Below are 16,008 nucleotides of genomic sequence, written 5' to 3' on the forward strand. Positions count from 1 at the left end.
CTTTGTCCTCTGGATTTTGGGAACCAGGACCACTCAAAAAGCCCGGGGCTGGTCATGCCGGGGGGGGGACCCCATGCCATTTTTTTATTTTACAAAATGATTGTCTGTATGACAGGACGAGACGCTGGACCCCGGACTTGGTAAGTATTTTTTTTATGTCCGTTCCCACTGTACCACCAACGTTTAAAAGTTGACATATAGGGGGGGGGGGGGGGGGTCGGTTCTGGGAGGGGGCAATATTAGGGGGAGGTGAAAGAATACTTATTAAAGAAGACATTAGTTATGTGCTAGATGTGTTTAGTAATAATAACATTTTTGTGATGAAGTGCAGTGTTTTTACTTCACTTTCTGTGACAGATTTGAAATCTCCCGTGCTGAATCTCCCAATTTGAATCTCTGACACAAATCTCTCTGTATGTGGCTCATTGTCTGAAATGAGCCACAAGAGTGAAATCTCTTGTGCTGAATCTCCCGTTATGTATCTCTGGCACACATCTCTGCGTATGTAGGGCCCTTAAGAGGCGGACAGTGCAATCCTGTCCATTTCAGTCTCATCTAATAGCCAGAAGCATACAAATCTCCGTAAGGTCTAAATCTGCATGACTAGACAATTAACATAACATGTAATAAAAAAACAGCTTCAAATTCAGAGGAATTCTGGGCAATTACCATATAACAAAGAAACATTGAGGGAGGTACAGAGGGTGGAGATGAACTGCTACAGATAGGGTCATGGATATAAAAAAAAAGGAAAATGAATGAGAAGGGGGTAATCTGATGAGGTGAAGAGCCACAAAACTAAGTATAATAGACACACAGAAACCATAACTTTGTGACCTTAGTTTACATTTTGAAAGAGAATCTTAAATGAATAGAAAAAATGGACTATTGCTATTTATTTATTTTGGAGGACAACATAACATATATACATATAAGGTGACATTTGATAGGATGAGAGATTTAGAAAGTGAGAGATTTGGTAAAAAAATCTCCAGTTGTTTTTTTTTAAAGCGGCAATCATTTACACTGCAAAATCAAACTGGTTTTGCAGTGTAAATGATTGCCGCTTTAAAAAAAAAAACCTGGAGATTTCTTGCCAAATCTCACACTTTCTGAATCCCTCATCCTATTAAATTTCTCCCATTGGGGGAAATTTACTAAGATGTGTATTCTACTTCACATGCGATGTTGCTAAGGACAACCAATCAGAAACCACTTCTTATTTATTTAGCACCGTCTAGAAGATTGTAGACAGGATCTGATTGGTTGCCCATAGCAACATCACATGTGAAGTAGAATACACATCTTAATAAATGTCCCCATAATGTTTATGCAAACCCACAAAGCGACCAATGTAGTCATGGACATTGGAAGTCCATCATTAAGTGATGCATGGGCTTCCGCCATCATAATTCTCGATGCCATGGTAACTAAACGTTTGCGTATGTCCAAAAACCAATGGGCCCCATTCAGACCTGAGCGAATTAACAGCATCCAGCGATCAGGTAGTCACTGCCCCGCTATAGAGAAATCCTGCCTTGCGAATTGAGTTCACGCTGTGCAAATAGATATGTACGGCTAGCAAAGAATCGGCAGCAGAGCAAAAATGTCCAAAAACATTCATTAGGCACCAGTCATCGCAAGCTCGGAGTAGCCAGGGACTTACTATGGGCGGCTGTGATGAAATCAGCCTATTCTAGGCCGGAGCTGACATCACACACCCTCCCCTTGAACACTTGCCTGCATTTTTGTTGGAACTCCCACTAAACATCCGGTTAACACACCCCAGGCACTTGCTCCTGTCAATCACCTTGCAAACGGCTAGCAAAAGAAAAAAGTAGCAGCATTTCATCGCTGGCAGGTGTCGCAGGCCAGATGCATGGGTAGTGTATCGATGATAGTCCACTGTGTGAATTCACACAGCAGGCATCTGAATTGGGGCCAATGTGTGCAATAGTAACCCCCAGCCTTTCTTCACCGGTATTTTACCATCAGATGGCAATCTCTTCTTTTCTTATATTGATAAATTAACCTTTTCCCTATCAACAAGCGAGTAGGTATGTGAATATGACAGTTAAAACATCGTCATGGGACACTGTGAGGCTGAACCTGGCATGCCGACATATTAATAGATATTTATAGCATTTTTACAGTGTCGGCTTTACAACTTCAAGAATGATGGTCACAGATTGATTGGTTGCTACGGGCAACACTTTCATCCAGAGCACAGCCCCCTACATTTTAAAAACAGGCCAATAATCATCCAGCTCTAGGGGAATAGACCCTGACAGAAAATGTGCCTATTCCCCACTACCCTGGGACAATGGGTGTATAGTTAATATTACATACCCTCCAACATGACCCACTCCATATGGTAGGAGAGACTCTGTTGCTGGACTTCTTCTTGCCAGTGGCAGTTACAGAGCTGGGGCTGCAGGACAGTCCAAATGGCAAGTAGGGGAGCCACACCAACTGCCAGTCCCGGCATGCAATGTTTGGCAATGCTTGGAGTAGCAGTTTGTGTGACTCCCCTATTTGACATTTGGACTGTGCCACTGAGACAAGGACATCCAGGAATAGAGCATTTTCTAACTAATGGAATAGGTCCTGTTGGATGTTAGGCAATAATAATATGCTAAAAAATAGAATTAATATGGAAAATATTGCTAGTGGGTTTCTGAAGTGATGGGGGGAATTTACTAAAGGAAATTTGTAAAAAATAGGTGTATTTGTATCCAGAAATACACTTATTTTTGACATTTACTATCCCGAAAATACGGCAATTTGTAGTCGTATTGATGTGCTATCAATACGAATACGAATTGCCATATTTTCAGGGTAGTAAATGTCAAAAATAAGTGTATTTCTGGATACAAATACACCTATTTTTTACAAATTTCCTTTAGTAAATTTCCCCCGATATTACTATATTTTAGGGCTGGTTATGATTATATTGGGGGGACATCCGACCTGACACAGAATGTGCCCCTCTACTCTGAGTTCCAGCACCTCTACTGGTGATGTGGAACCTCATCCTCCACCTTGGCCTGGCACAGTAATTCTAGCATTATAGTTTGCAGGGGGTGCCAAAAGCCCTACCAGTGGTACTAGCTCTGCCTAATGGGTGGCAGAAGGAAATGGGTTCCACCACCTCTGCAGGACCACTTAAAGCAAAACATCAGCCACAGATATCCTGAAAACCTGGACTGCCAGGGTGCCTTGGGATTGAGTTTGGGAACCACTGGGATATGAGTTTAGGGACTGATGGGGATCGACAATGGGTAGAAAGTAAAAAGACCTTTAATAAATACTGTAAGCAGGAGATGGCATTTTGTGTTACAACCATGGCAGGTGGCCCCCATGTACCCATATAAGGATATTGTAGCAGGTGATGCTGGTACTCAGTCAGGGGTCAGGACTCTCTATAGCAGTATATAATACAAAGTCACTGGGCCCTGTAGCTAAATTTGTATGTAATATGCATCCATCCTTTTTAAAGTCCAATGGAAAAGCTCAGGGCCTACTAATACCTAATCCCTATACCTAGGAAAAAAAAAGATCTGATAAAAAGCTCAAATTTGGACGACAATCCAAATGCAAAGGCAGCACTGGAATGTCTAAGAGATAGAAATCCTTTGGTGGCCAGAAAAATTCTATTACTCCTAAGACATAGATGTTTGATAACTGCAAAAATAAAAATGATAATCACATAGAGCAGCATATTACGCAGTGCCTTACAGAGACTATGTTAAACACTCACATCAACCACTGCCCCAGAGGAGCTTACAGTCTCAATTGTCTACCACACAAACACAGGATTAAATGTTGCTGGTAACTTTCTGGAAACCATAGCAACAAAAAGAAAGCATTACAAAAATTAGAAGAACATACAAACTACCAACGACAGGAACCCCCCACCACCCCCCTTAGAGAGCCTGGCCTGGACAAGGTATTTTATCTGGGGGCATGGCCTAGTCATGGGAGGAGTATCACGCACCCATAAAATACAGAAAAAATTGCACTTTAAGTGCCTCCCTGGCCACACTGCAACCCAGCACACAGCAGCACGTGCTGGGTTGGGAAAAAGAGCTGCTTCAGCTCCTGATTCCAGGTAATTTGAAGGACCAGGACCCCCACTGGACCCCTCCATCAGACTTTTGCCCAGGTAATTAGTACCCCTGCCCCCCAGCTAAAATCTGCCTCCCCGGTCAGTATCAGTGAATTGGATTCAGTCCGAGACTACACTGGATTCTGTGTGACTGGCAGTGACTTGCTATTGGAAGTCCTAACTGTCAGTCACTTTTGAACTGCATTCAGTAGGCAGATCAAAGAAGGAAGCACCAAGCAGTTGGTCAACATTGAAATTGACATACATTATTAACAATAAAGTCCAGCCGGAAATCTTTGAAAGTATTGACTGTCCATGTAGATATTGCCATACAAAAAATACAGTACCTTAATGTTAGATTTGATTTGCAAATGCTTTTAAATTACATTTTTACTATAAATAAGTAACAATAATTCAGGTATTTAAACTTAAATTCTTTAACATTGAATAAAATGGTCGCCATTCAAATGCTACAACTCCTGGCATTGGATGGTCTGAAGTTAGTTCCTGGGGAGTTTTACTTTGCTGGTGACCTCAGTCACGGTGTGGTTGAAATTCTTGAACATTAAACTTGACAAGTGCATTTAGTAATGGAACTATTCAAGTCCTCAGCAGATTATTCCCTCCCTGGTGTTCTGGCCATCAAGAGAACACAGAATGAGGTAATAAACGTAGATAAATTATCTGTACCAAATACTACATGGCTGGTTTGAAAGGTCCCACATTCCTTTGGTCTTCTTGTTCATTTATAAGGCATATTATATATTTATTTATAGATACATTCATTTATTTGTGCCCATAAGTGACAGCTCAACCCAAAGATTAGCATAATGTAGTAATACAGTGATCTGGTCGGCGGAGTGATACAACCCTGTGTGATTTGTCCTGTCTGAGAACATGGGAAGGAATGAAACACAGCTGTGGCGATTATTGTCAGTGAGACAGAGAAAGTGACCCCAGGGAGGAGTTCCTGGTTCTCCTTGCTCCCTAAATTATTGGAGAGGGAGTCACCTACAACAATGCTGTGAGAGGGAAATTCCAACCAAAGCAGAAGCTAATAGCCTCAGTTTTTAGAAACGGAGGCCGTCACCGCCGCCCCCTGCCCGCCCTCAAATGGCAGCAGACTGTCAAATCCTTTACAAGGCAAATCCATGTCGGCTTTGCCTTGCAGATGATTGCCGCTTTAAGTCCCACACCTCCAGCAACTTGGGCCCTATTACATTACCCCATAGTTTTATTTTAGTGATCATTGCTAGCAGTGCAGCCACAGTAATGTCTGGGGGCAGTCCTGCATCTACTGGACCCCTGCAGTGATAAAATGAGGGTCAGGTTGGGAGGTCAGTCCCCCTTCCTGATGCCCCTTTTTGCTGGCATGCCTTTGATGCTTGCAGGGAGGACTAACAGTGCAACCATCCATACACACCTTTGCTGTGTATAGTGGCATTTCATAGCATTGCCGCAATGTGTACCCCTCTACCATGAACTGTGGATGGTAGCACTGTCTGGTATGGACCTCCCCGCAATTGCGTTCACAATAGGATGTTGCTCCTTTTTGAAATATTGGGGGTAGACCTGATGCAGGCGCAGATTCACATGGTGCCGATTATCGATACATTGCGCATGCGTATGGCTAGTAGTACGCATGCGCTAGGCCATCCTGCTACTTTTTCTATTCACTAGCCATTTACAAAGTGATTGACAGGAAGTAGGCGTCGGGGTGAAAACCGGAAGTTTAGTGGGAGTGCTAAGACAAATGTAGGCGTGCCTAGGAGAACATTGGGAGTGTCCAGGAAGATGCTAGGCGTGTCTGAGAGTTTTAGAGGAGGGTGAGTGATGTCAGCGTCAGGACAGGTACGCCTGTTTCCATCGCACCAAGTAAGCCTCTGGCTACTCTGAGCCTGCGATGACTTTGTGCCCATTGTAAAAATCATTCGAAGGAGAGCCTGTTACTATGGGTAATGGACATATTCGCACGTCTGCAAATAGATTTGTAGTTGTACACATTCATTCGCAAAGCTGGTGGCTACTTAACGAGTGGCTGCGAATTTGCGATCAGGTGTGAATTGATCCCAATGTATGTAGTTACATATAACTAATCATGTAAATGGGAACCTTTTGGAACTGTTGCAGAGCTGAACGCAAGTTGGATTTGCATACATATCCTGCATGTTTTTACAGTGCACATGATCCAGAGCCAGACGCAGTGGATTAGCACAGGCACCGCAGCCAAAGCGGTGGCGGGTGGGAGCCAGCTATGTGGGTGCGCAGGGTCTATTCTCTGCAGATTCCATGTAGTCTGGCAGCTGAATAATAATAATAATTTTATTTATATACCGCTCTTTTTCTCCAATAGGACACAAGGTGCTTAACAGATAGAATAAATGTAATACAGTACAGAAACAATGAAGTACAGAAAAGTTTTTCATAAACGATACTTAAGGGCATTACGGAAATGCTAAAATGAACAGGACAATTTGTTTTTGAAGGATTCTATAGTGGAGCCCCTCGCATTGTGCAGGGAAGTGAGTTCCATAGAGTCTGAGCCGCATGGCTAAAATCTCGACCCTCAGATGAATTACGGGAGATTCTAGGCACTGCTAACAGTCCTCTACAGCTGCTGAAATCGGGAGGGACAGTATGGAATGGGCAGTACGGGTGGTGTAATGGTTAGCATTACTGCCTCACAGCGCTGAGGTCATGAGTTCGATTCCCACCATGGCTCTAAATGTGTGGAGTTTGTATATTCTCCCCGTACTTGCGTGGGTTTCCTCTGGGTACTCTGGTTTCCTCCCACAATCCAAAAATATACTGGTAGGTTAATTGGCTCCCAACAAAATTAACCCTAGAATGTCTGTGTGTGCGTGTACATGTGGTAGGGAACATAGATTATAAGCTCCACTGGGGCAGGGACTGATGTGAGTGTTCAAATATTCTCTGCAAAGCGCTGCAGGATATGTATGCACTATATAAGAAACTATTATTATCATAATTTTATTTATAAGGTGCCACAAGTGTTTCGCAGCACCGTACAAAGGAACAGTACAGGGAGACAAAACAGTATTACATTGAATAAATATCAAAAATAGAGCACAAATAAAGAGCGCCACAGTCCAATACACATTACAGCTTAAATATAAGTAGTGAGGACTCAATCAACATACAACTAGAGGCTTGAGGCCAATGATGGAGATGAGTATGCAGACGAAGACGGTCACTGAGTGTTTGAGTATAGGAGAGCTGTGAGTGAAATGTGAAGAGAAGAGGGCTTTGACAACAGGAGGGAAGAGGGCCCTGCTCTGAGGAGCTTACAATCTAAAAACTGTAAATAAATAAAAATAAATAAATCAGAAGCTGCTTCAGGTACCTTGGGTCTTGGTCATGTAAGGCTTTGAAACTCAGTAAATAAATCTTATAGGCAGCCAGTGGAGGGAGTAGAGAATGGGAGTTATATGGTTATACCGGGGCTGGTTGGTTAACAGTCTGGCAGCTGTAACCAGTGCAGTTCTTTGCTGGGAGACCAAGGTAGAGGGCATTGCAGTAATCCAAACGAGATGATACAAATTAATACATAACTTTTGGCAGATCTTCAGGGAATTAAGTGTTTGATTCTGTCTATGTTCCTCAAATTCTGCAGAGTTTTGTAATTCTGTACCCCCAAGTGTCAGTCCAGTTGGATGGCTATGCTTGGTGTAACTGGGTGGCAGCGGGACGTTTGAATGTAGGCTACATTCACTGAAGGTCTATAGACATAACTGCAGGCTATTAATCTTTTATGCTAAGGATAGTATTGGTGAAAGTGCTGGTTTTAAGCATAACAATTTGTGGTGCAAAGCAAGGCCTGTATGGGACCTTTCCCTTTGACCCAAATTGTATACTATATACTGCATTTTTCATAATTAATTAAATAATAGTGCTCTGCATCATATACCTCTCTGTACCCATTACTACATTATATCTCCCTCTATACCCTACACTACATCACTGACCCCTCTATACCCTACACTACATCACTGACCTCTGAATGCACTACACTACATCACTGACCCCTATATACCCTACACTACATCACTGACCCCTCTATACCCTGCCCTACATCACTGATCTCTCTATACCCTGCCCTACATCAATGACAGCTCTATACCCTGCACTACATCACTGACCCCTTTATACTCTGCCCTATATCAGTGACCTCTCTATACCATACACTACATCACTGACAGCTCTATACCCTACACTACATCACTGACCCCTCTATACCCTACACTACATCACTGACCCCTCTATACCCTACATTACATCACTGATCCCTCTATAACCTACACTACATCACTGACCTCTCTATACCCTACACTACATCACTGACCCCTCTATACCCCACACTACATCACTGACCCATCTATACCCTGCACTACATCACTGACCTCTCTATACCCTACACTACACCACTGACCTCTCTATACCCTACACTACATCACTGACCTCTCTATACCCTACACTACATTACTAAACTGTCAATCATTTCAATTGTACATGTACCTTTTAAATGATTGCCACTTTTAGAATATGAACTTAAGGTGGCCATATATCTACAGATTGATTGTCTGATCTGACTGGAACAAAAACCTGGTAATGGATGAGAGTAAATGACGGTTGACCATTTGCTTTGAAATGCTGGAAAACTACCAAAAACTGTAATTCAGATATTACCAGGTGTTTGTTCCAACCAGCCAGATCTGAAGATAAATCTGTAGATGTATGGCCAGCTTTACCCTCTAGAAGGAAGCCCAAGGATACATCTACCCTTTAACATAAGATGTATGAGGTTTCTTTTAGGGTAAGCGGTCTTGAAAGTTTTATGGAGATTTATTATTTAGGTTTTTTTTTTTAAGCTTAGTTTTCATCAAAGACTTATACCCCTTTCCCATCGCAAAAATAACCGAGGTCGACTTGTGTCTCTGTGCGATGTGAAAGGGCCTTTTAGAATTTTTGAGGTCCAGCAAACTGGCATTCCGACGTGGGTTAAAACAAGGGTCAGTTTTGTGTTGGATCCAGGTTGCTGCACAGTGCCCACTATGGAGGAGGCAGCACTTGAAGACAGCGTCATCTCCAAGCGCTGCCCCCTCCTCACGATGACACGCCACCGCTCCGCCACATCTTGGGTCAGTGACCCGACTTATTGTCGCTGTGGGTAGATAAACCTCGCAAATGCCAGGTCGCTCCCAGGACCCATATACAAATCCCAGCTGCGACCCAGCATTTGCGATGTGAACGGGGTATAAGTGCACAGTTTCTGTACAAACCAAGAACACTATCAGCACTTTTCATGTATCTATTCTGTCTGTACTATGTATAATGTTCATGATGGCAACAAAACCGATTGCTGACAATTAAGCATCTTTATCTTACGGCAGAATACAGTATACTAATGCTGCCTCTGTATAGTCTTCCTCTATTAGCCTGCAGTTTAAGTTTGTATATAATGTATATACATAATGTCCTCTACTCATTTTACTTGGTGGAAACATAGAGGGTGAGATTTAATAGGATAAGAGATTCAGAAAGTGAGAGATTCGGTGAGAAATCTCCAGTTTTTTTAAAGCGGCAATCATTTACACTGCAAAACGAGTTGGATTTTGCAGTGTTAATGATTGCCGCTTTAAAAAAACCTGGAGATTTGTTACCAAATCTCTCACTTTCTGAATCTCTCATCCTATTAAATCTCACCCACTAACTTTGAAACCCAGGACATGAGTTCTTTGTTTGCATCATACTTATATAATATGGTCATGGATCATTAAATACACGCTTTGCACAATTCCTATTATTTTTTCAATCTGTACTATGCATTGTCCTCGTTATTGCACACACAAGACGTTTTTGTCTATATGAAGCTATAAGCTAAGCTTTGTATGTAAACAAATGTGCTATTATAAATCAAATGGGTTTGGAAATGTGAATTTGATTATATCTTAAGTGTTTTAGTGAGACAGGTTGTAAATACACTAAACAGGAACAATATTGGATGTAGGATTAGTCTTGGCATCTTAATTACATCATTCAGTTCAGTAACTTGCTGAGTATAGCAAAGGTGGGATGGGGGGATACTGACGTTATATAGGAAATGATCTAGTTCTAGTTATTAGAGAAGTTAGTGCTCAGGTAAAAAAGTTATGAGGTATAAATGCTGTCTGCTTGTCATTTCCATAAGTATCTACAACTGCCTTTCCTTTTCTAAAATTATAAAATTAATAATCAAGGTAGATAGTTATTTTTCTGTAAAATATTTTTATATTTCAATGAGGTATAAACACATCAAACACATAAAAAGTAAGCAAATATTTTTTTGTGTGCATTAAACAAGGTTTTAAAACATGAAGTTTGTGTACAATCTCAGACACTGAATTTGAATAAAAGAAGGGGGGACTGGACTTCACACCATATTTTTAAATACGAGAGGTGCTACCAAGTTAAGGCTTCTAGTACGATACAGAAAATAAAAGGAAAATACTGATGCACGCTCCAGGGGTGCTAAGAACACTGATATTAAAAATAATTTTGATAAACTCTTACAATAAACATGGAGTGTAAGTTCTTAGCACACATTTGCGCAAATATGTGGGCCCATTCACCGCGTCCAGGTGAACTTCATTAGATGGGTCCCTAACATTTGAAATTGAATGCCTAGCAATAATTTTCTTGCACATATTTAGTGCCAGTTACATATCATGTCCCCAGTAGTGTCAGTTACATATCATGTCCCCAGTAGCGCCAGTTACATATCATATCCCCAGTAGTGCCAGTTACATATCATGTCCCCAGTAGTGCCAAGTACATATGTCCCCAGTAGTGCCAGCTACATATCATGTCCCCAGTAGAGCCAGTTACATATTATGTCCCCAGTAGTGCCAGTTACATATCATGTCCCCAGTAGTGCCAGTTACAGATATCCCCAGTATTGCCAGTTACATATCATGTCCCCAGTATTGCCAGTTACAGATATCCCCAGTTGGTTTTTAGCAAAAAATATATCTATCTATACAGAGCATAGGAATAGTCCAACACTCTACAAACAGTATTAGGATGCCAGGTGCCCTCAGCAAGGTAGGCAGTACACTTGTTAAAAACTTTATATTAAAGATTACATTATTCCAACATTTCGGGGTACATAACCCCTTTGTTCACACCTCGACAATGGTGTTACATATACCCTGAAATGATGGAAATATGTGACCTTTTATACAAAGTTTTTCACAAGTATCTGAGTGTCGCTGCCTATTTTCTGCAATATATAATGGATAAATAGATAGATAACGCATCATATATACCGTAGTTATGTTGAGCGATATAGATATTACTTATTAAATGTAGATAGATATAAAATTAGATATGACATAACTATGTGTTTGTGTCTATATACATATACACACAATTATGTAAAAAGAGATGCATATTAGATAATTTGGCACAGACAGATGGATGGATGGATATGTAGAAAGAGAGAGATATTAGATATATGACTTCGTGACATACATAGTAGAGAGATATGTGATTTTCCATAGACTGTATAAGATTAGCTCTATATACTGATAGTAGTATATGTAGAGTATAGCATGTAGATACATAGAACATGGATATTTAGAAGATTGGCAAAGTTGGACTCCCCCCCTCTCATACGCTTCCTTTCCTGCTGCAGAGGGGTACATGTGGGGACTGGGGCCTGCTAGCCAGTTATTGTAATTTGTGTTCACGCCGTGTTGTACAGACACTTGTGTTTTATTTCCAGCCCACAGGAATCCTGCATTATGTGATGACACGCATGCTCAATTGGATCCTACAGCCTGGGCACTCAATACCTTTTGTTGTTTTTTGATTCCTGAAAGAAACGTCTTGCCTGGTGCTCTATAGCACAGAACTGCTAACTCATAATATTTTGCTGTCGCGAATCTCTTTCCTCCACAGTGGTATCCATGACAACGGGCCAAGGGACGATAACCATAGGAACAGGCCCAGAAAAACTTTCCCCACTCCTCCCAAAAGTAACTTTTCCAAAATGTCCCTTCTTTACAGTTTGCCGGCATTGCCCAATTGTAAATATATACCGACTGTCAAACCAGTGTTGCAGAGTCTGCAGCTAACTACTGTATTTATCATAATTATCATATAAAATAACAGGCTTATTTCTCATTCATTAATGATTCATGCACAAAACAAAAATATCTACCAAATTTATTAAAATACATTTAGCTTATTTCACATTAGTGCAAAAAACACAATTAGGAGCATATTTATCAAAGCTTGGATAAAGATTAAAAAAAGTGTGAGAGTTACTGTACCAACCAATCAGCCCCTGTCATTTTTCAAAACAATTGAAAAGTCTGTAAAATGCAAGATATAAGCTCAGCTGTTGATACTTTTTCTCTCACAATTGTATTTTTCTTCCAGATTTGATAAATAAACTGGATATTTGTAATTAACATTAAAACTGACTAAAATTACCTAGGCTAAAACCTATTACGAATAACAAAAAATAAACTATAAAACAAGATACATATCACTCTGTAAAAAGTCTAATAAATAAAATGCAATTAAAAAAGAAGCTTTGTTTAATTACTAAAAAATGTATTCAGTTACCAAATCTGTTATAGTAATAACAAAATGCAGGAAAAAATGTTTTTTGTTTTTTTTTCTTCATTAAGTGTCGTTGAATGTATTAGTAACGTTCTACTTAAATATTCAACCAGTGAAATAAAATATACTATGTAATAAAATGCAGTGTTCGAAAAGCAAGTCATTAAACGTATTATCCCGACTGAATGAGAAGGCTCAGTCACCTACACTTGTTGCTGCAGAAACTGCTTAATGACCCTCTGCAATAAAGGGCATTTATGGATAGCATATAAACCACAACTAATGTAATTGATTTTTTCTAATGGCGAGGGGTTACAAAATATACTGTATGAATGCAGTTCAGTCAATTATGTTTGGTAACATGCATATTGTTTAAGTATATACCTTATGGAAAAAAATGTTAAAGGGCACTGTATTCTTGTTCCACCTTAGTATTATTAAGTAGAATTAATTGATATTATTTGGTATTTACCATCATGTGAATTCTTATTATATATATACTGTGTGTGTGTGTGTGTGTGTGTATATATATATATATATATATATATATATATATATATATAAACACATATTCACACAAGAAAATGTGTTTATTCCTTAAATTTGAAGGACTTCTTAATCTATTACTATACTAGTTTGTACAAAAATGAATATACAAAACTCTTCCTCCCTTTTGTGTGCCAGCAGTAGCACAATTATGATAATACATTGTAATGCAGCTTAATCTCAATACATTTAATCTGTCCTGTATAATAACAACTTTATCAGAGGCTGAACCATAATACTTTTAAATATTCCTCCCTTGCCAATCACACTATTTAGAAAACTAATGTCTTACAACATTGGACTACTAACTTGTTGTAGTTACAACTAACCTTTTTAAAATGAATTAAAATGAAAATTTTTTTTAAGGTTCAGTTACTTTAAGAATTTAGTTTAACAGATTATGCTGAGGATCATTATAGTGTAATAAAATAAATGAGTTTAAAGATAGAGCGAGTAGAAAACTTAATAGATACATATAGCTTAATTTCTATACAGGATAAAATAGTAAAAGATAAAGTTAATTTCCTTAAAAAAAAAAAATAAACAAAATGAAAAAACGAAAACGAAAAAAAAAAAAAAAAAATCATAGTTCACGGAAAAAAAAAAATATTCCAGAACCACTTTTCCCTTATAGGTATGTCTGATGAGTGATATTGTAAGTGATATCTACAATATATATATACTAATCCAATGTATAATCTTTAAAAGTAGTTAGGAATAAATATGTTTATGTTTTAGTAGATGGGCTAATAATAAACATTAAATGATGAAAATTAGTATTATTATTATTATTAGTAGTAGTAGTATTAGTACTCAATAATTAAATGCAACATAAATAATATATTTGATTTATTTTTTTAATAACATATGTGGGTTCTGCAGAGTTTAGATTGTCCAAATCCTTCTAGCCAACAGGTGTATAAAGGCAAATAGTTGCTGAAGATCAACAAGTGATGCAGTGACCGTCCTCATACCATATATGTGTATGTTCTCTTTCGATGTGATCATGTTAATCTCTTTAAAGTGTCACGTGTTTAATGTGTGCAAGCAATCACACAAATGTTCATTTGGGGCTTTAATAGTCGGGTACAAAGTCCATATTCAATAAATTAACCATTAAAATGGAATTGTGAAAGCCCTGATATATAAATACAGATTTCCATAAAATAATGCTGGGATGTCAACCTTGAATGACCCTTCTGGACATACAGTGTAGCCCTTTGGGGAACTACATGTCCATCTGATTATAAAACTATTGATGACATATTTATAGCAATTGCATATGAAAAAAAAAAAAAAAGAAACCAGTACTGCGGAGAGCATGGGAAGTCCTTGATGGTCAATATAAGACAGGTGATATAGGTGACCACTACTATGTTTAATCCTGTTGAAGTGTACCCCAGAAAAAGCCAGGAGAGGGGCTGCTACAGGGCCGCAGAGCTGAATCAGTTAATGATAAATGAAACTTGGACTAACCTGTGGAATCCATGTCTGGTTCCTCCAATAACCCACAATGCATGTTCTTCCCATGGGCAGTAAAGAATACCAAAATCCTGGGGATGTGAGACCCCCCCTATCTCAGTAATGTACACAGTGATGGGAGCACAGAGTGAGAATGGACACTTGGTAATCCAGCAGGGCAGAAGCAGACCAGTCACAATGTTTGCTGATGTTGCATGGGAAAAAGCATCATTTTATAGGAGTCCTGATGGGAGACATGTCATGGATAGGCCAGCCTGCCTGATGAATAGCTGGGAGTCAGATGGGGATGTGGCAAGGCTCAATGGGAAGCCCTTTGTGATGCTGTTTTGAATAATAAAGACTTTCCTCCGAAAAGGGGGGCTTAAATCTATGCAATCCCAGCACTTCAACCCCCCTTTCTATTATAAAACCCTTTTTTTTATTACCTAAACTTCCACAGGCTTGCCCTCCATCCTCACACAAACTCATGTTCCACTGCAAGATTCCACACTTTCCACACAATAACTTAACAACACACTGAAATGATCACCAGATATTTAGGGGGGTGTTTAGTATGGTTCTGAGCAGAAATAAGGCTATTCTCTCTTTTATCAATTACAGCGTGGTGCATAATATCAGCAGCTGATGTATGTATCTGTACCAGCGACAGGCATGGATGCATACGTTCAGATAGTTCCAGGCGATACCAGGATGCTAAGTAAATACTCATACTGCAAAAACTATCTGCAAGTGCAGAAATCACCAGTTGCATTTGCAAACTTTCTCACTTAACTCTAAATGCTGGTGTATTGATGCCTGCAGAAATTACTTTATGCCAGGTGGGTATCCTGATGCCTCTGGGCAAACTCCTAAATTACAGGGGGCATAGTTTTAAGAGTTGATGCTTAACGTTAAAAGTGAAAAGCCAGGGCTCTTGGGCGATGATAAAGTGGCTGGAGGTTTTTTTTTTTTTGGGTGAGGAAAATCTGTGATTAGAATGTGAATAGAACTCCAGCAGTGGGAGAGAAAAGAGATTACAGCTGAATTGCTTTCACCATGTACAAGAGCTGTACTCCCTCCTCCGCAAACAGCAAACTATACCAGTGTTAGACAGGAAACAAGGCATCTCTCACTAAATCACTTTCCCTTACCAGAGTTTTCCAGATCAACACAAATGATATCTATTCTGATTACTTTTCCCTCACAAAGTTGGGAAAAGATCTACGTGGTAACTGCTATAGAGAATTGATCGTGTTTGCCAAATG

At 39.6% G+C, this 16,008-nt stretch overlaps 1 protein-coding gene across 2 annotated transcripts in view; it reads right to left on the reverse strand.

Annotated features, from left to right (window-relative positions):
- The window catches only part of RFX4 (regulatory factor X4), a 106,953-nt gene extending 91,919 nt beyond the window's left edge, over positions 1-15,034 (reverse strand). Inside the window, exon 1 of one of the 2 annotated variants that reach the window (XM_083181666.1) lies at positions 14,759-15,034. In XM_083181666.1, the coding sequence (XP_083037792.1) occupies positions 14,759-14,801 (43 nt within the window). In that variant the 5' untranslated portion in view covers positions 14,802-15,034. The remainder of the gene's footprint in view (positions 1-14,758) is intronic. The other variant, XM_083181664.1, reaches the window with a different exon arrangement.
- Positions 15,035-16,008: the final 974 nt, after the last annotated feature.

This window comes from Crinia signifera, chromosome 4, assembly GCF_055691185.1.
Source record: "Crinia signifera chromosome 4, ASM5569118v1, whole genome shotgun sequence".
Classification (NCBI taxonomy): domain Eukaryota; kingdom Metazoa; phylum Chordata; class Amphibia; order Anura; family Myobatrachidae; genus Crinia; species Crinia signifera.